The sequence below is a fragment of the Coffea eugenioides genome, chromosome 10 (assembly GCF_003713205.1).
Source record: "Coffea eugenioides isolate CCC68of chromosome 10, Ceug_1.0, whole genome shotgun sequence".
In the NCBI taxonomy this organism is placed as follows: Eukaryota; Viridiplantae; Streptophyta; class Magnoliopsida; order Gentianales; family Rubiaceae; genus Coffea; species Coffea eugenioides.
Genome location: NC_040044.1, coordinates 3,067,384 through 3,086,608, shown reverse-complemented (window position 1 = coordinate 3,086,608; position 19,225 = coordinate 3,067,384). Strand labels below are relative to the sequence as shown.

The 19,225-nt window shown below is 37.9% G+C and overlaps 3 protein-coding genes across 3 annotated transcripts; 2 read left to right on the top strand and 1 right to left on the bottom strand.

Moving 5' to 3' along the window:
* Window positions 1–560: 560 nt before the first annotated feature.
* Window positions 561–2,548, top strand: LOC113749433. The gene is made up of 3 exons (XM_027293176.1): window positions 561–635; window positions 1,116–1,649; window positions 2,053–2,548. Exons 2-3 carry the CDS (start codon window positions 1,191–1,193, stop codon window positions 2,200–2,202), a joined length of 609 nt encoding a protein of 202 aa, XP_027148977.1. The 5' UTR covers window positions 561–635; window positions 1,116–1,190; the 3' UTR covers window positions 2,203–2,548.
* Window positions 2,549–2,951: 403 nt separating this feature from the next.
* LOC113748817 (CST complex subunit CTC1-like) lies at window positions 2,952–10,966 on the bottom strand. Its single transcript, XM_027292386.1, has 16 exons — window positions 9,916–10,966; window positions 9,597–9,715; window positions 9,435–9,509; window positions 9,278–9,356; window positions 9,088–9,150; window positions 8,924–9,001; window positions 8,599–8,799; window positions 7,471–7,575; window positions 7,069–7,344; window positions 6,516–6,983; window positions 5,776–6,420; window positions 5,590–5,681; window positions 4,624–4,831; window positions 4,371–4,485; window positions 3,447–3,781; window positions 2,952–3,357 (listed from the first exon to the last, which is right to left on the bottom strand). Exons 1-16 carry the CDS (start codon window positions 10,870–10,872, stop codon window positions 3,184–3,186), a joined length of 3,990 nt encoding a protein of 1,329 aa, XP_027148187.1. The 5' UTR covers window positions 10,873–10,966; the 3' UTR covers window positions 2,952–3,183.
* Window positions 10,967–15,679: 4,713 nt separating this feature from the next.
* LOC113749230 (serpin-Z10-like) lies at window positions 15,680–17,711 on the top strand. Its single transcript, XM_027292913.1, has 2 exons — window positions 15,680–16,081; window positions 16,923–17,711. The coding sequence occupies exons 1-2, from the start codon at window positions 15,680–15,682 to the stop codon at window positions 17,709–17,711; spliced, it is 1,191 nt and encodes a 396-aa protein (XP_027148714.1).
* Window positions 17,712–19,225: the final 1,514 nt, after the last annotated feature.

Here is a 19,225-nt window from a genome sequence, read left to right as displayed (position 1 = left end):
TGTTTGCAATTATTTTAAAACAACAATTAATTCTTCACTTTGCTGCTGCTGCTACAATGCATATCAGGACCACTAGTTTGAATCACAATTTCCTTTCCATTTTTGTTCTTGTTATTTCCTCTATTTCTTTTCCTATATCCAGAATATCGAATAAGATCACATATAAGTGATATGTTATCTTCTTGTCAAATCACAGCAGGCACAAAAATGGCGCCAATGTTGTAGCTCAATTGGTGCCTTACTCCCTAATCCAGCTTTAATTCATGTATCAGGAATCAAGTTTGTGTTATTGTTGTTAAGCTTAATTAACCACTTTAGATGCCTTTTTCTCCAACTAAACGGTAGTAATAAACCCCAACTTCATAGGATATATTTGTAATTTTGACCCGTTCAATGTCAGAAAAGGGGCCCAATTTTCTATCAAAGAAGGTCAGTGAAATTTTGAGAATTTCAAGGGATGTCAGTGAAAGTGTCAGAAACCTCAGGGAGGTGTCTGAAATTATCCCAAAAAGAAACTATAGAGACCAATTCGAGTCGCCATTCATTCTCTAGTTAGCCATTGCCGCCCAAACTCAGTTCGGTCCTCCACCCCCACACCATCCTAATTCCTACAGCCCTATCTCAGATTGTGGGAGGTAATTTGTAGTATATTTTCTTTTTGGTAAAACAATTCATTCGAATGTTCTTTCTACATGCTTAATCGAAAACTATTACGATTTCCTAGAATTTGTTAGTTTTCCTGGTGATCTCTTGAACAGTTGGAGGAGCTCGAAAGCTCTCTTTGCCAGTTGACAGTAATTGTTACTGTAAAAAACTGTGAACTTGTTTTTGTAAATTTTTTGTTTTAAGGTAGGGTGGGTTGTAAAAAAGGCAGCAATTTCTGTTGTGAGTCTTGTACCACCTTTACCCTGTAAATTCATTCGGGGTATTTTTTATTTATTTATTTTTTTGGGGTGGGGGGACAATTGAATCTTGAATGCAAGTTTCCTTTTTTTTTTTTATTGGTTTCTTGTTTTTTTGGCGGACTTGATTTGGTTCTATGTGGTATCTTATAGCTGGTTCTTTTCAAATCTTGATCCTTTGTTCTCCGTTGTTGTATTGTATTATCTTTATAGGATAGTTGGAATATGTTTCGGGGACTTATTGATGAGGCTGTTAGAGCGTAAAAGATTGCATTTTGAAGAATAAAGATGGGTTCTAATCCCAAGCACCATATATTTTGCTGGAACTGGCCAGGGGATATAACCTCTCATCAGAGCCCGAAAAGTTCCACTGGCTGCCAGTTCGATACCCCTTGGCTATTTAAATCTTTTCATAACCTTGGCTTCATGGCATTTGATTTCGTCAACAACATATCACAATCTCCAAATCAGTTGCTTAAGATCCCAGTCCAGTTACAGGCTGGAATCAAAGAAAAGGGTATTAGAAAGAAGAAGATTTTGACGTGGCAAGAGCAAGGGGAGGCTGAGCAGAGAGCGCTAGCAGCTGCCCTGGCTGCTGGAAAGGAGGCAACTGTCATCGAATTCTACTCGCCCAAATGCAGGCTTTGCAGTTCTTTACTTAATTTTGTCCGGGAAGTCGAGAATAGGAACTCTGATTGGCTTAACATTGTGATGGCTGATGCAGAGAATGATAAATGGTTACCTGAGGTACTCACAAGTCACAACCCCATCCTTGTTATCATGATTTTATTTTTCGTGAATTGCTGGGTCAAGAAGAGTTTAACGTGTATGTAACAACTTGAAGAGGAGATTTTTGTTTGTTAATTTCCATTTTTGTTCGCAATTTAATGGAAGCTTTTCGTTGTTTCTTGAGCTAAAAGAGCAAAATGACAATGTAGTGACCTCACCTTTTTGGGGCATTTATGATGCATTTGATTGGGGAATTTCTCTGTGCAATTTTTGTTTACCTTAGTTGCATCAGATCTTTAACTTGATCAAGCCAAAAAAAGTCTGATTTTCCTCTTAATCACTTGAGCTTTCATGCGTTTGTTCTCATGTCAGCATTTTTTCGAATGGTCTTAATTAAGATGTTGGTATCTTTTTCCTGCAGCTCCTCTATTATGACATAAAGTATGTGCCTTGCTTTGTCCTACTGGATAAAGATGGGAGGGCACTTGCAAAAACAGGTGTCCCAAGCAGTCGGCTGCATGTGGTGGCAGGAGTTTCTCATCTTCTCAAAATGAAACGTCCAAGAAAGTAATTGACTGTATGTTTGATTAGACCAAGGGAAATAGAGAAATTTGGAAAAGTGAACTTCCAACTTTGCCTTGTGGATCCTATTTGGATTATGTTCTTTGATCTTGTAAAAGCCTCAAAAAGTAGGAGTGGTCTTGCAAGTTGAACTGCTTGTAACCTTTCACCTGCTATGTTATGGTTGTTTCTAGTCTTTTGCTGGCCACTCTTTTACAGCTAAGTTACGTTTGAATTTGTAAAGGTCTTATTATTGTGTACATAATGAAAAACAAAATGTTAAACCCTTGGTTGGTTTTCTAAACTTTCATCAAGAAGGAACCAGGGAAAAGAAACAGTACACAGTTCAGTTTTAATGTTTGCAGTGTCAGCTCTTAAACTTGAAAATTAAGTACCTACTTGTTGATGTATAAATCAAAATTAGAGCTCTGAGGTTCATTGCAACTTATCAGACTTGTAGAAGAAAAGAAACTTTTTTTTTTTTTTTTTTTTACTCAACTTGTTGAGTATTGAAATTCAGCATGCAGTTTTTGACAGCCTAATGTGTGGCAATCTAGATTAGTCCAATACCATGCATGAGCATTTCGCATGCTCGCTTGATGGTTGGGAAAGGAATTTCCGCTCCAGGTCTCCCTGGTGGGTAGGCAAACCAATGACGGTCTATGAAGCTCGCTGCTCTGGGAGGAAAATGGTGAATAATGGGAAGAAAAACAGTATAAAAGAGCATCCCATATTCGAACGAGGGAAGCTCAATATTCGAAACAAAGCAATAGCCGTTGCATTTGATTGGTTCTTCACGCTTGAATACATCAAGAGTAAAAACAAGGTCCTTGCTGCACAGCACAGGCCCTTTAAAATGCTCAGCTAACAAAGCCTACAATCACTTCACATCTGGCACTGGCATGCAAAAGTATATGCTTGTATAAGACACAACAGAGAAAATTCACCAACTGTAATTTACAGTGAGGTACACTCCAATAGCCAACATCAGCTAATTTTTGACGAGTGCTTGTAGGATCATCCTTGATTGAGCAAGAGGATCACTGCGATAAACACCACCGCTGGCCCATATATTTGGCAGTGGAAACAGTGTCATCTCCAATCCACTTAATTGCTTTTCTAGCCGGTTTATAGCAGTTGAATCCATGAGACTACCAACAACAGTCTGTAGGACACAAGAAGTAGCTTGTAAGAAAACATTACACTTTAGGCCAATGACATGAAGGATCCCGTGTTGTAGACTTCTCAACTTACCCATAACCTACTGAAGCAGGCACTCATAACCAAGCATCGGAGGAGGTTTTCATCAGAGCTGCCGATAACTTCATCACCGTCCACAGAAAATGTAAGATCCAGACATGAAGAATCAAACATAGATCCACAATTTCTTACCACAACTCTTTTGTGCTGCCTGATAATTCTGTTCAAATGGTCAAAACTGGAGTTATTGGTTCTCCTTCTTACAGGAATCTTCAATCTCTGTGAAGTTCGTGCACAAGCTTCAGTTGAAATAAATTGAGTAGGCAGTCCAAGCATATTTGCAGCTCTATCATAGTTAGCCCAGCAACAACAGCAGGATGATCCATCATCTGCATGAGATTTTAGAAAAAGGGTAATTGCAGATATCTCCCCACACAAGGACAAAAGGAGGAGGGAAAAAACAGCAGTTATGTGGGTACCATACCAAAAGATGAGTAATAGTTGAAAGAAAAAATAAATGATGAATGATACTGAAGATGAGTGTCAGGGCATGAAACACTGAAAGTTCACATGCAGTAAACAATAGCTTCTCTTGTTCTTTGTTTTTCTTATCAATAACTAATAAATCCTGTTTAATTATGGTGCAAAAGATGAGAGACTCGCAAGCAAGTAGTAAAACTACCGCAACCAGAGATAGGCCGAAGGCATTAACATTTGACACAGATGATCTATTGAGGCTGTGCAAAACGCTTCTAACGGAAAATCAAGTATCATTTTCTTTACTAAGATGACTTTGCTGTTCCTGCAGTGGCACACATGGACGGAACTCCATCAAACAGAGAACACAAGAATTAGCAGCAAAAAGCAATTACAGGGTTTTTAATCGATCTACATATCAAGCAATCGAAATCCGTTTCATCTAAAAAACATCATAATTTAATAGTAACACCGATAAGAGTGTGTAGACAATTTCTATACCCAGAATAAAACCAGCAAGTGGGATCTCAACCATCAATGAACCAGATTGGACTCTTGTGCTTGAATATCTAGCTTTCTTATTCTCCTGCAGAACGAGGACATGAACGCCAACAACCTGTCAAAACTGCTATCTCATAAAGGAGAACCAGAAGATCAAGGAAATAGACTCATTTCCAGTAGAATTGATACAAGGAATGATCAAGCAAGATAACAGCATGTAGTGTGACATTCTAGTAGCTTGTGCTTCAGTTACCCTGCAATGGAGTTGCATCAGTTTGATACCCATGCCATGTGTTACTTCAGAGATCAAAGCTGCAGGAAAGACACTCGGAGAAGTTGCATAGCATGCAAATATAGAGTTGGCTACAGGATCATTCTCATTGTTGCACCCATTGTCAACAACATTTACGGAATCAATCTCAATGAAAGATGCAGGAATCAACATATAATGATTCTGTCGGCTGCAAAAAGGATGTATCAAATTAAAAGGTGTTGTCAAAGTGATCCACATAATTAACAGGGAAAAATCCTCAAAAACTGCAAGTATGGTGCATGTCATGTGACACCATTGGAGCTTCTTGTACAACATACAAGCAGTCATTCGCTATGCATTTCAATAAATAAATCTTTTTTCCTTTTTTCTTTAATTTGGAAAATCCAGAAGGTTATTGGAAACTGGTACAGGGCATGGATTAGGAGTTTAGTACCCAGTTTAAGAATAAGCCTTAATCCTCACCATCCACATCCCCACTTCCCGCTTCCTCCTTCCCTCCCCATTTTAAAAATTTAAACAAAAGCTGGTTATAAATCCTCCAACAACTCTCATGCCACAGAAGTTGCAAATACCATTTGATCATGACACTTCATTTATGAATTTCCAAAATGTCGTAAAAAATAACTGGAATGCATATTTTGCAGATGATCAAAAAGTACTAGGAGAAAAAAAAACAGTAAGATGAATGTGTCTTTTCTATTTTGGGAAAATAATATATATATATATATATATACACACACACATATTATAGGAACTTACATCAAAAGACCAAAAACTAGACCATATAAATACAAAGAACATACATTAGAACATTAATGATAGTTTCCAAATTATGGAGCAGTTGACAGTTAAAACCGTAAAGTGCATGTAAATGATGTAATATATAATGTAGGAAATGAACATTAGGTACAGAGGGATAACATGTATAAACTCAGCAAAGCATACCCAAGCACAAGAATTCGGTGAAAAGTAGCATGGACTCCTGTTCCCAACCCTGTTGGGTAAGCGTGCTTATCTAGAGCACCAAAAATCATGGCCTACCAAGTCAAATATGTAGAATGAAATGAGCTACTAAAAGTAATTCAACATTGTGAAAAAAGATAATTATACTGGCATGAAATTGGACTATACCATGTGATGGTCCACAAGAGCATGAATACAAATTATACTGGTTCCATGAGAAAGTATTGGCTGATGAACATTGACAGGACTTTCATTCCACAAATGTTCCACAAAAGAAGTACAACTAGAATCATGAATGGCCACTATTTGTCCACGAAAAGTGAGAAGATTTCCTTCAGGCAAAAGAAGATTAGAATGAGCAGTTTCAGGAGAAAGCACAGAGGCAGTAATTGCTGTCCTGTGTACATTATAAATGTCAATTTCTTCTTTAAGTGAAGCTGGCGACTTCATCAGACTAGTTTTAGAATTGTTGGCATCAATCTTAAAGTAACTAATGACATCTGCAGGCATGCATAAATTGATGTCTGAATAGGATTCAGGACTAACACCATCAAACTTAAGGGGTGCAATTTGAAATTTTTGAGTAGTATCAGGCGTAATTTCATCATTGCTGACACATGAATCACTCTGTTGAACTATAGGTGACGGATCTGAATTCTTGGCAACCACATCAGAAGAGAATGATAGGCGCCAGAGACATGTTTCAGAACTAACAAGTATTACACCACCAAGTGCTTTATCATCAACCTTTGCACGACAGAGCACATCATTTTGATGGTGCTTTACCAAGTAGAAAGCACCAATTCTCAGTCTCTGCAGATTGCCAAACAATAGATGTGATGATTATTAAAAGAGATTTCATCATCCTTATTGCAAATAACCAGGTAAGAAGGAAAAGAGCAACAAACCTGATACATGTTCAAACTTTCAGAATCAAACTCCAGGAAAACCCTTCTTCCATCTGGATTGCACCCGGAACTTGTCACTTCCTTTTTGTCTGTGCAATGCACAAGACCTTGGTAAGGACACTTAATACTTCTACTAGAGATCAGACAAGGAAATTTAAGTGGACAACTGGCATCACAGTGTTTTCTCTCGGTACCGAAGTCAGTGCAATATGAATCATTCAAGCAGCCGCAGGTCAAGTTTGCAGCCTCTGATAATCCAGATTCCTGGGCCTGAATTGAGACTGCATCAGTTTTACATCTCTTAAGATGTCCATATGTCTCATACTTCTTTACATTTTTTAATTCATCCAAGGGAACCACACCCAAATGTGCAACATCATTCTTCTCAGGCAAAACCAAATCCCAGGGCAAAATTGCAACCTCAGCAAAAGCACTTGATTTGTTTGAAATGAATTGATCTCCTAGACGCTAAGAACTTTATGAATTCAGGGGTCCACAAAACAGAATCAATGGCATTAGAAGGTTAACTTGTAGCCTAAATCACAGCAGATACCTTATGAAGCAATGGAAATTTGTGCTTTAACAGAAGTAGGTGAAAATTTCCACCCTCAAACTCCTGAAGGCTTTCTTTAGACTTCTTGCTAGAAAAAGATGAATGACTTGATGTTTTTCCTCCAAAATGATAGTAAAGGAAAAGTGATATTTTTGTCTCTCTCACTAGTGGAGCATTCTCAAAGATATTCCTACATGTCAATGGTTCACTTGCAAGTAATTTTGAACAATCCAGATAATCAGGTATCCCTTGCATTACTATCGTGAAGTCTTGCACCTGAAAAGAATGGTATGTCACAAATAACACCAATGCTGATAAAATTCTTTAAACAGTTTAGTAGTACCTTTAAGAGAATCGAAAGTCTAAAAAGGAAGCCAAAGAAGATTTTGGAGACATCATCACCTCATAAACTCTTTTCAAATCCCAGTTTGATGGAATGTCAGGTATAACAACATCAATGCTTCCAGTAGCATCAACAAGCTGCAACCCCCCAGATGATGGTGAAACCTGTATAAACTTCATTTCACCATAAGTACAACAGAAGAGTTCTGAATCTTCAATCAGATGCAATACAAACAATGTATTCTCAGATATTAATTTCAATTGACGCAATAAAAACTTATCTCAAAAAAATTATGATCAGCGCCAGGTAACGCTTTACTCAATTATATTTGAATTGCAATACTACAACTAGTTCAGAAAAATGGGGATGCATTCCACCTCACAGTAGATGATAATTGTTTATAAAGGGACAGGAAGAAAGGACCTTAAGAAATAAACTTGAAAATGCGTGTGCAACAGAAAGGAAGTAGTAATATTTTTTTTGCAGTTAACGCCTAAAGCTAGTAATCTAGCAGGCAAAGCATCAAAGTGACAAGAACTTCGCCACAAGATACAATGAACAACTAACATCTTGCAATATTCAAGAATGTATGGGTATAAGAATCAGAGCTTTCTAATTTTATAACTTATCTTTCCTCCTATCCCAAAAAGTTGGACATTACTGGGCAAGTTTGCAGTTCACCTTGATGGGGTTGACGTTTTATATACTTGAATTAGTTAGGAAAAGTAAAATTTGCAAAGTTGTCCCTTGACTTTTGTGTGAGACTTAATGAGAACCAACATAACTCAGAAAACAGAGCATACTTATAGAAAAAGGTGAAGGATAGGTTGATGATGAAAGAAAAATAACCTCCAGTTTGAAAAAGACCACATGGTAAGATTGTCCTTTTCATGGGACAGAAACACATGGTAGAGCAGATACAGAATATGCTATTTATGTTTGATCTTTTCACCTCTTAGTGCCTGGGAGCAGGTCTCATGTTCTGTGCTAAGAGAATCATCCCATATGCACTATTCTTTATTACGCAGACTACAAATCAAAGTTAGAGGTGCTTCCAATTTATTTGCTTCTAAAAGCTTTAGGATCAAGAACAAGTCCCTAACGTCAATTATAATTGTATTATCTAAAGCTAAACCCAAATAATGGGGTTATCAGAGAAGGAAAAGGAAATAATAGTTGTAATGGACCTTTAGATTTCCAAGTAAAATTACACCAGTATCTTGACTTCGAAAAGTTTTCCTTGTTAAGTTTGCATAAGATTTTCCACAGCAGGATAGATAGTATTTCTCCCTCCTGCTATCGATAATATCAAATTCATCTTCTGAGTCCAACAACATTTTGATCCATCTGTTCTCAAAATCTCTCCATAAACAAGAAATGGGTACCACCTGCAATTGGTATAAAACCAAAAGTCAGTTTCGTTTTGCTCGGATATGAAAATATGATAAGCTATAAAACTACATAAGAGAAGCGAAACATAGAAGCAACGAACTATTATAAGTTTAGACTTACTAATTTGAGATGACTATAATCCTCTTCCTTATGGTAAGCACACGAACCATGCCTGCAGTACTCCAAGAACACTCCGTGCTGCTAACAGAAACTAGTGATTGGAGGTGAAAACATGTAAAACCATTGACAATCTATGTTCTAACAAAGACATGCAGAAATCTTACCCGCATTTGGTAGGCAGATGCAGGTAGATGCGAATTGGTATATGTTTGAGCTAGTCCTACCTCCTGGCAACACCTTATAACTGCTCATGTCAGCTTTCTCAATGACATGCATAAGAACAGAAAGTAGCCTTTCCGGCAGTATTTAGATGTAAAGCAATCAAAAACCATGAAATTTCAACCCAGTATTTACATGTTTCGATCCTAATATTTCCTTCTCGGACAAAATCCCGGCAAACTTTTTCCGGAAACACGTGACAGTCAGTAGTACCCTGAAGCAAAAGAGCAAAGACGTTTTAGGCAAACACATCCATGGGCAAATGAAGAAATTACAGTAAAGCTATTTCTACCATAGTCTTGCTGGAAACACCATTGAGTCGACAAATTTCCGGAGAGAGTTTTGAGAATGCGAGCTTCTGTGGCAACTGCAAGATGGAAATAATCGTAAAGGTGAATATGGTATCGTTATTGGTTCAGTATTATGAGTGCCTTTTTTAAGTTGTGTCGCTAACCCTGTTTCCATTGGAGAAAATGATTCAACACAAATGCATGTGATGAAGCAGGTACCAAGCAGAAGTATCTTTGTCCAGGAATACTTTGTGCTCACAAAATGAACATTTTTCACAGATACCTGTCAAAGGTATACAAGTTAGGAATCAACGCATTCTTCTATGCAGAGTGATACATTTATCAACAGAAGGACTTCAACTAAGTAAAAGACATGAGCATAGGTGTTGTAGCAAATCCTCAGGATCTTCTAGCATTTCCAGGCAGGTCTACATCTAGAAAAAGCAGAATAAATTGATAAGGCTAAAATGGTAGTACACTTACAATGGCACCAACTCTCAAACTATGTGGAACCATCAGCTGGTGGTCTGTTAACAAAAGAAGCACTCCTTGGTCCAACTCCACAACCATGCCCTGCATGTAAACCCCGGTAACAGTTCCAGCATAGCTGCCAACCTCACCAAACCCTCTCACCTGAGCCTTTTCTTTTAAAATATATTTCTTTGCCATCACAGGAAGCCGCAACAAAGCTTTATCGGTGGTTACATACATCAGTTCGGAATCATCCTTTCCAATATAAACCAACTTCTTCTTCAATCCAGAGAGTGAAATAAGATTCCCTATTAATCTCACCATCACCGGGTGCCAAGATGAAGCAGACCCACAGAAATAGACTATCAAACATTTCAAAAAGCAATGATTTTTACAGCTCTCATCACTTAAATCTCTCAATGCCAATAAGGTTTTCCTAGACCTACAAAATTTGCACTCACAAACCAAGACTTTTACAAGAAACCCGCAAATATTTCTCGAATCACATCTAGAACTACTACCACCTGTCGAACATGGAACTACGGATACAGGACTTGTGGATTCCAGTACACCAAATAGCGAATATTTAACCTTTGAATCATCCTTACAATCAAATGTACCCAAACCTAATGAAAATTCAGTCAAATTTGAAGAATATTCTACGAACTCCCATCTAATAATCTCCAAAAACCCACTTAACCTACACCCAACTTTCAAAGGAATAAAATTCCAGGCGCAAATGCGGATCTTTGGACCTATCATTTGCGGCTGAAAATCAAGGACGTCGCAACAAATTGTGACAGAGCCATCGGTGAACTGTAAGCAGCTACATTCAATTGTGGAAACATCATCATTATTCTTGTTGGAGTGTAACGGCAGGGATACAGCTCCGATGAGAATTGCTGGGTGATTCAAGGGTTTAAGGAGTTTAATTGTAGGGTTTTGCGAGGTGGGTTTATTAAAGTGCATGGGAGGCTCATCTTGCGGTTGGGGCGCTGAAGAAGGAACATTACCGCCCGGAGTGAGCGAGGAAACGCCGGTGAGCGGCCGAGCGCAGCTGATGAGATCGGATATTTTGAGGATATTGGCAGTTTTGCCTTCCATCCAGAAGTGTGTGTGTGTGTGTGTGTGCGTGTGTGTGTATTTTTATTTTTTTTTTGGGTTCATTTTTCCCGGCATATTATGAGCGGGAAGGAGGCGTCTTTCGAAAGCTTTGTGGCAGCTGGAAGTTTCAATCAAGAGGCCCAAGCCCAGTAAAAATGTATTGGACTGGCCTCTCTAATGACTTGCTTGATGGCATATTTTTATTTCCCGTAACTTTTGGATCAATACAATTGTCTGAAGGCTTCGCACATGTGATCCAATATAAGACTTTGTAGGTATATCTTCATGTAGTAACGGGCTTAGGCCTACTCTGATAACAAAAAAAAAAAAAAAAAAGAATCGACCAAAGTGTTTTAAATTTACCAAGTTTGTTGCATTAATTCCAGAGTGCAAAATGATCTAGTATAGAATACGACAAGATGACAAAGAAAAACACATTTGAGGTTGGAACTGATAAATACTAAGGCTCTTTGAAATATATTATTTTTCATAATTATTGTAATACTTTTTGTGATGTAATGATATATACAAAAGAGCAAATTATCCGATTGGCCACTAAACTTTTACGATCGTTGAATTTTGGTCACTCAACTATTAAAAGTCTGGTTTTGGCCACTAAAATGTATAAAGTTAAGACACGAGGCCATTCTGTTAGATTTAGCCGTTAAGTTCTCTGATCTGTCTGTTCGCACGATTTTCAAGACAAAAGAAAGGGTCAATTTAGGAATAATTTAGTCCAGGCACCATACCGCATCACTTTGTTAGGGATAATTTAGTAGTAGTTGCTACAACGACAACAACAAAGCAGTGAAAGGCAATGGATTGGTCTTCTAATTGAATTAATTTCAATAGAATTGGGCAATAGCGATGTGTCACAGGGTCGGCTGCTGAGTCATTATCACCACCTAGTTTTCAACCATAACCTACACAGGGAGTGCAGATGAACCACCGGCACCCCAAAAACCAAAAACAAAAAAAAAAGGAAGAAGAGGGACGATCGATAATAGTGAGATATCCAGTCTTTCAATCTACTATCTATGCTAGCCCAAATTTAATTATTAAGGAACAAAAAAAAAAGAGCAAGATCGGCGAATTTGTTCATGGACTGCTCATCCATTTATGCCCTCACCACCCACCTCTCCCGGACCCTCTTCGGCAACCGCCCGTTTCATCTGAAGTCCAGCTCCCAAACGAGGACCTCGATTCACTCATCTCCGTCACCACTGATCACGACCTCCAGAATATGCTGGAAGAGCACGACTGCATCTCCGCCGTTACATCCCCTACACCATCCTGCATCAGATTATTTCTCTTCCCCATAAAGCCAGAGTCTCCGAGTTCAGCGCTTCTTGATCCGAAAGTTGACTCGTGGTTTTCTGATGCTCTGAATAACACGAAGATTGTTTAGAGGGGTCAGTCTGCTGATGCTGCTGGTTTGGGTCAGGGACTAATGGGTTTGGATATTTTGGGTAGATCGGATTGTAATGCAGCCTTGGAGAATCCAGCTGAAAGCATGAGTAATAATGGTGCTGAGGCTAAGGAAATCAGTGGGGCTGTGCCGGAATCGTTGGTATTAGAGAGTAGCTCGTCCTTTGGGTCAACTACTTCTTCAATTTCAATGTCAAATGAAGGCCAGCTGTTGGATCCATTGTGAGGATGGGAACTTCAGTTTGTTCGAGAGGAAGCTCAGAGTACCCTCCTAAGCTTTTTGTTTTTCAAGAGGTGCAAGTGCTATTTTCAACTTCCCATATTGACCCTTTCTTTTGTCTTGAAAATCGTGCGAACAGACAGATCTGAGAACTTAACGGCTAAATCTAACAGAATGGCCTCGTGTCTTAACTTTATACATTTTAGTGGTCAAAACCAGACTTTTAATAGTTGAGTGACCAAAACTCAACGATCGTAAAAGTTTAGTGGTCAACCGGATAATTTGCTCTATACAAAATAAATAAATTTGTTAGGAAGATAAAAAGTTAATTAAGAATTGCATTTGTGATGCACGTAAAATAATATTTGAAAAAAAATTTTGCTATCCAATTACACTCCATCATGTTTTGCATATAATGACTCTTTAGAACTTTTTTTTTTTTTTTGGGAGGTCGGGATTGCTAGAGAGAAATTTGTCAACACAAATTCGAAATGCCAAGGAAAATATTGGAGTACTTGATAGTTGAACAGAAATCTCATAATTATCTAACTAACATCCAACCATTATATGTCAGGGACATCCCAAATAGAGGATCATTTGGCTTATATCTGTTTACATGTGCATGGTGAGATTTTGTAATCATTTGCTCACTGATTTTGTTGTTGAAGAGTGTTCAAAAGAAGCCAATGCTCTCTGCTTCCTATGGGATTATAGTCATCAATCCTATGACAGTTTTGAACTGGTCAAAATCCCGTACAAGAAGGGAAAAGATGGCAATATATTGTCCATGTTTATCTTTCTCCCCAAAGAGAGAGATGGATTGCCGAAACTATTACACAAGGCCTCCGCCCAGCCTGGATGGATTCTTCAGGCAGCATTTTAAGCTAGAGAGCTGGACTTACGATGTCTTCTGGATTCCAAGGTTGCAATTCACATATGATACCGCTAGAGCGCCGGAAACCCTGTCCAATATGGGGGAGCTGACAGAGATGATAGACACCAGGGGTAGTCCTTTCTTTGTTTCGAAAATAATCCAGAAAGCAGTTATAGAGGGAGATGAAGGGGGAAGGAAGGCTGCTGCTGTTACCTAGCTATATATGAAAATGAAACAGAAGAAGAAGACGTGGGTTTTTGTTTGAATTATGAGCCTCCTCCAGCATATGAATTTGTGGCTGACCATCCTTTTCTCTTCATGGTAATTAGGGAAGAGAAATCTGGGTCGGTGCTGTTTAGTGGAACCGTGTTGAATCCTCTCCTGCAGGAATGAATGATCTCCGTCAATTACTGATAGATGGTGTAATAATAATAATTGAGGGTGATCAAGGTGAGGGTGGTACTTGCGGTACTGGACAAGCGAATCAATTAGAAGGTTTGTTTTATCTTTGCAAAAGAAGGGCCATTTTGATTAAGATCTGTCTTCCAACAGCTTGTTTCAAGTTCCTTCTTATTTCTACTTGTGCACATACAAAACATATGCAAACACGAATATGCACAAAAGGCACCTATGGAAACCAAGTCTATGTGGTTTTGTTGATGCAACTTGCATTTTTTGTCAGGCATACAAATTCTCAGAATATATTGGACATATATAAGCCAAAAGAATTTCAAAGGCTTAATTACGGCCTAATTTTCTTCAGCATAGTTTGAAGTGTTGGATTCGCATACAACTTTTTCCAGAAAAATTGATTACGTTCAAATATTCTAGACAGTTTTTCCAGCACTCGTAACAATCAAGCTGGTGTTTTAAAAAAAAAAAAAAAAGTGCTTTTCGAAGCAGAAGAGAACATTAGTAATGGTATAGCAGGGCATTTGTATGGACAGTGAAAGACTTTGCTGTTTTTTGGTTTCTCGAACGGGTGTTCTCATCGATCAAAAGGGATTCAAGAACTATGCAGTTAAGAAAAATTCAATTGAGTGTGCAGATGTACTAATCTAGTCTAAAGTAGGATAATATAGGTATTACAAAAAAAAAAAAAAAACTCCACGTGTGAATATTAGTCTGAGTGTTAATTTGAAAAAAAAATGTTGAAATCAGACAAGGAAAGTGTCTTGAACGGGGTAGTTAGGTTAATGAATGTGAGTATCAAACAATGAATATAGCAATAACAAGTGCACAATAAAAACCCTAATTTTTTCTTTTAATGAAAGCTCATCAACTATAGGCAATTTTTACCTTAATTACCTTTACAAAGTTATTGCAGGTATGGAAAGTGTTTCTACAATTCTTTACATTACGTGGAACCCTTTTATATTTTTAACTTTAATACTCAATTACCTCTATATATAAGTATTGCAGATATGTAAATTGCTTCTACAATTCCATTACATTTAAATAAGAGTAAATCTTATATACATTGACATGTATACACTATCACCGTTTGATTCATGACATGTGTGCAAAAGTTGAATTTCAAATTTAAATTTTGTATAATTGGTGCTGGCACTTGAGTGTTCTATGTGTTTTATCTTGGTTTTGCTAACAGGGTGCCAAGCATGTTTTAGTCATGTGAATGTTTAAACTTTATTACCATTTTTTAATTTAACAATTGTCTTTTGTTTTTATACGCTTTCCTTGATTAACTTTGATTACTTTTTCATAAGCATGATTAGATGACCCCCTTATAATATAACAATAACAATTTCTTGTTTTTGAATTACTCACACGAAAATGGGAGAGTAATAAGTGTTAATTAGGAAATAACTTGCTCTAACGGTATAACAATTTCCTTACCATGCGAATGCTATACTTTGTTATCATTTCTTTTATTTACACCTTTTCATGATTAACTTTACTTTTCCACGGGCCAATTGGATGAATTCCTTATAATATAACAATTTCCTGTTTTTGCATCACTCGTACAAAAATAGGAGACAAAGTCTTTATAAGGACATTACTTGCCTTCCCGGTAATAGGAAATCTTTTACCGCCATCAGCCTCTTTAAAACCCTATACAAAGCACTAAGATTTGCCGTATTTCTCATCCTACTGAAACTGCTTTTCCAATAAGAACATAAGGCAATAAGATGGATTTCTGTACACAGATGAGTGGACTTCACCTTCTCAACAAGATCAAGCAGGAGATCGAGAAGGGCTTTGATAAGGGTTTCAAGGAGAATCTGGTGGTATCTCCCCTGTCGTTCAGTGCCATTCTAAACATGATTGCTGCAGGATCAACTGGCCTAACCTTTAGCCAGATGACCAAGTTTCTAGGTTGCAAAAGTTACGACGATATCAATTCAAAATTTTTGGAATTGATGAGTATTGCATCACCAACAGATGACGCGAAACACAGCAACGGAGGTCCCGTTATATGTCTCGTGAATGGACTTTGGGTGGATAAACAGTATCCTCTCAAGGCTTCCTACCAGGAACTTGTTGAAAGCGTCTATAAAGTTCAAGCCAAAACAGTGGATTTAAGGAATGAGGTACCTGTTCTATCTCATCTCTTTAGTACATGTATCGTATTCAATTAATCACTAGTAGTGCATGCTATGAATTTTTACATGATTATGATTGTTGGACTTATTAAACCAAACTCAATGATTAGTAGTAGCGTTAGGATTGGAATTGTTGTCTGCCAGATTATGTTGATTGTAGGATGTAAAGTTTACTGTGTCTCGGTGTCAGAGTTAGAAAATTTTTCGCTTTTGTGTTTGTTTGTCTACTTGAAGGGAAGAAAAGCTCATGTTTGCTGCGAGAGTTAATAGCAGCCAAAAAGCTTGAGTAACAAAATTCACTAACCACTCCGAAATATAGTTTCTTTCTTGCTTTGCCGGGCTTATTCCTTCTTATTTCTTGGTTTCTTAAATATTATGTTGAGTTTCTCCAATGGCATTAAAATTGTTTATGTGATTCGTAGATAAACATGTTAAAATTGTTGAATAAACAACTTCACACATATAATGGTTGCCAATGGGAGATTTTGAAGCGTGAAGTACAAAGATGAAACCACGACACAAAAATGAAAATTAAGGAACCCCATCTTTCCATTAGGTAAATTGACCGTCTTTTGACAACTTATAAATTAAGTTCATCGAGTGATCCCCAGGAAAGAGAGTTTATTAAAGTTCCTGAATGGGTAAATGCTAGTTATATCATGAAATTACCACACTTGTCATTGTTATTTTGAGAGGGAATGTCAGAGTTCATTGGAAGTTCGTTTGATAATATATATTTACAGACATGCAAACAGCATATATAGGTAATATTGATGATTCCACTGATCTTGTTGAATGCTGCAGTTAATTTTATTTTATTTTTTAATAGGTCGACAGAGTTGTTGAAGAAGCTAATGAATGGGCTAAGTCAGCAACAAAAGGGCTCGTGACAGACGTTCTCCAGCCTTGCAATGTCACTCCAGATACCAAACTCATTCTGGGAAATGCGCTGTACTTCAAAGGTTGTTGGGAGGAGAAATTTAATGCAAAGTCTACCAAGAACTTAGACTTTTACCTTTTAAATGGAGATAAAATTTCAGCACCCTTCATGACTGGTTGCAATACATATACTCAGGGATCATACGATGGCTTTGAGGTTGTTAAAATCCCATATCAAAGAGGAAAGCAGGATAGAAAAGCATTCTCCTTCTTCATTTTTCTTCCCAACGAGATAGACGGTTTGCAAAAACTACTGGAAACGGCTACTTCTGATCCTGGATTTTTTAGCCAACATTTTCAGCTCATCCACAGGACATATGACATCTTCAGGATTCCAAAGTTCAAATTTGCATACCGCACTGCTGAAGGGCCACAAACCATGAAAGATATGGGACTTTGTTTACCATTCATGGAGGATTGCAGAGAGCTTACCGGGTTGGTAGACACCAAGAATGAACCGTTCTTCGTCTCTGAAATAGTTCAGAAAGCTTTTATAGAGGTAGATGAGGTTGGCACAGAGGCTGCAGCCGTCAGCATTTTTGATATGGCATGCGGTTGTTCAAGATATTATGAACCCACAAGATTTGTGGCTGACCATCCTTTCATGTTCATGATAAGGGAAGAGGAGTCTAGGTCAGTGCTGTTCACTGGAGCTGTACTGAATCCTTTACTGAAGTGATCAGTTCTTTCGGTGGAAGAGGATTTAGCATAGTAGGTTTTTTTTTTTCTTTTTTAGCATAATTCAAATTTTATTTGTAGGACCTTTTACTTTTTGAAGTAGGTAGAAATTATCTTTGATCTATGAACTGATTTCTAGATTGGCTCTTGCAACCCCCATAAACTTAAGATTGAGTTCCTCGAATCCAAAATGGAAATAAAGGATCAATTTTCTTCGCCCCACATAAAATTGGGTTTTGTATCAGTAGAATCATCTAGTACAACAGTGTTTACTTTTCAGTTTTTCCAATCCCCCAAAAAGAAGAAGAAGAAAAAAAAACGTTTACCTGACCACTTCTGTTCTGGTGCTCTAAATTATTCAATTTTTATTTTTTGTCCGCCATGTTTCCTCTTCCTTACCTTCATGTCTATGTAACAAAGTCATAATTTTGACTTGACCAATGCCAAAATAGTCAGGTTTCCATCACACAAGTTAGATGCAACATTCAAAACCCCCCCATCCCCCAGTGTGGAAATTAAATCAAGTCTTTTATTAGTACATGTTATTTGCTAATTAGTAGTACTAGTTTCTATATTGTTTAGTCTTGTTTCTTTTCAGTAATACATCGGTTGAAGAGGTGAAGCAAGTTCCAAGTCCAAAGCCGAAGTTGTAAGTTGATTCCATTCGTGGATTCGGAAACTGTGAGTCAGTTGAAAAAAATAATAACAATGGATTTTTGTGCCAAGATGACGGGCCATCTTCTGATCAACGAGATCGAAGATGGTTGCAGGAAGAATATGGTGATATCCCCGCTATCATTCAATGCTGTACTCAGCATGATTGCTGCAGGATCGACTGGATTGACCTTGTACCAGATGTCCAAGTTTCTTGAATGCAACAACCTTGATCATGTCAATTCAAAGTTAAAAAACTTGACGAGCATTGCATCATCATCAACTGATGATCACAACACCACCAATGGCAATCATGGTGGTGGTCCTGTTATCTGTCTGGCGAATGGACTGTGGGCAGACAAACAATACCCTCTAAAACCATCGTATCAAAGACTCGTTGAGAGAGTTTATAAAGCCCAAGCCAAGAACGTGGACTTTGTTAACCAGGTATGTTGATTATTTTTCTTTTGTTCTGGAATTCACTTGGCTTTATGGAGCTGTATTGAATCCTCTACTTCAGGACTGATCCTGTCAACTCTCTCGACAAGAATATTAGTTTTGGGGGGTAGGGTTTCCAGCTTCGAGTTGAACTTGGCATGATAATGATGACATTGTCTTGTTTTTACTCCAGTCGCTGGTGAATGTGTTTCTGCTGTTAACCATTTTCTGTTCCGCCGATGGTATAACCTCAGCTTCCTCATATGCCACTCCAGTCTAAGAACGATTAAGCACAAAAATACCAACAGTCTATCTCAAAGGAATCGTTCAACCTTGCAGATGATAAAGGGCCTTTATCAGTTAAGCTGTGATTGCAGCCAGTGAAATCCACATGCTTTAAGAATCCATATGGGGTGCAGTTAC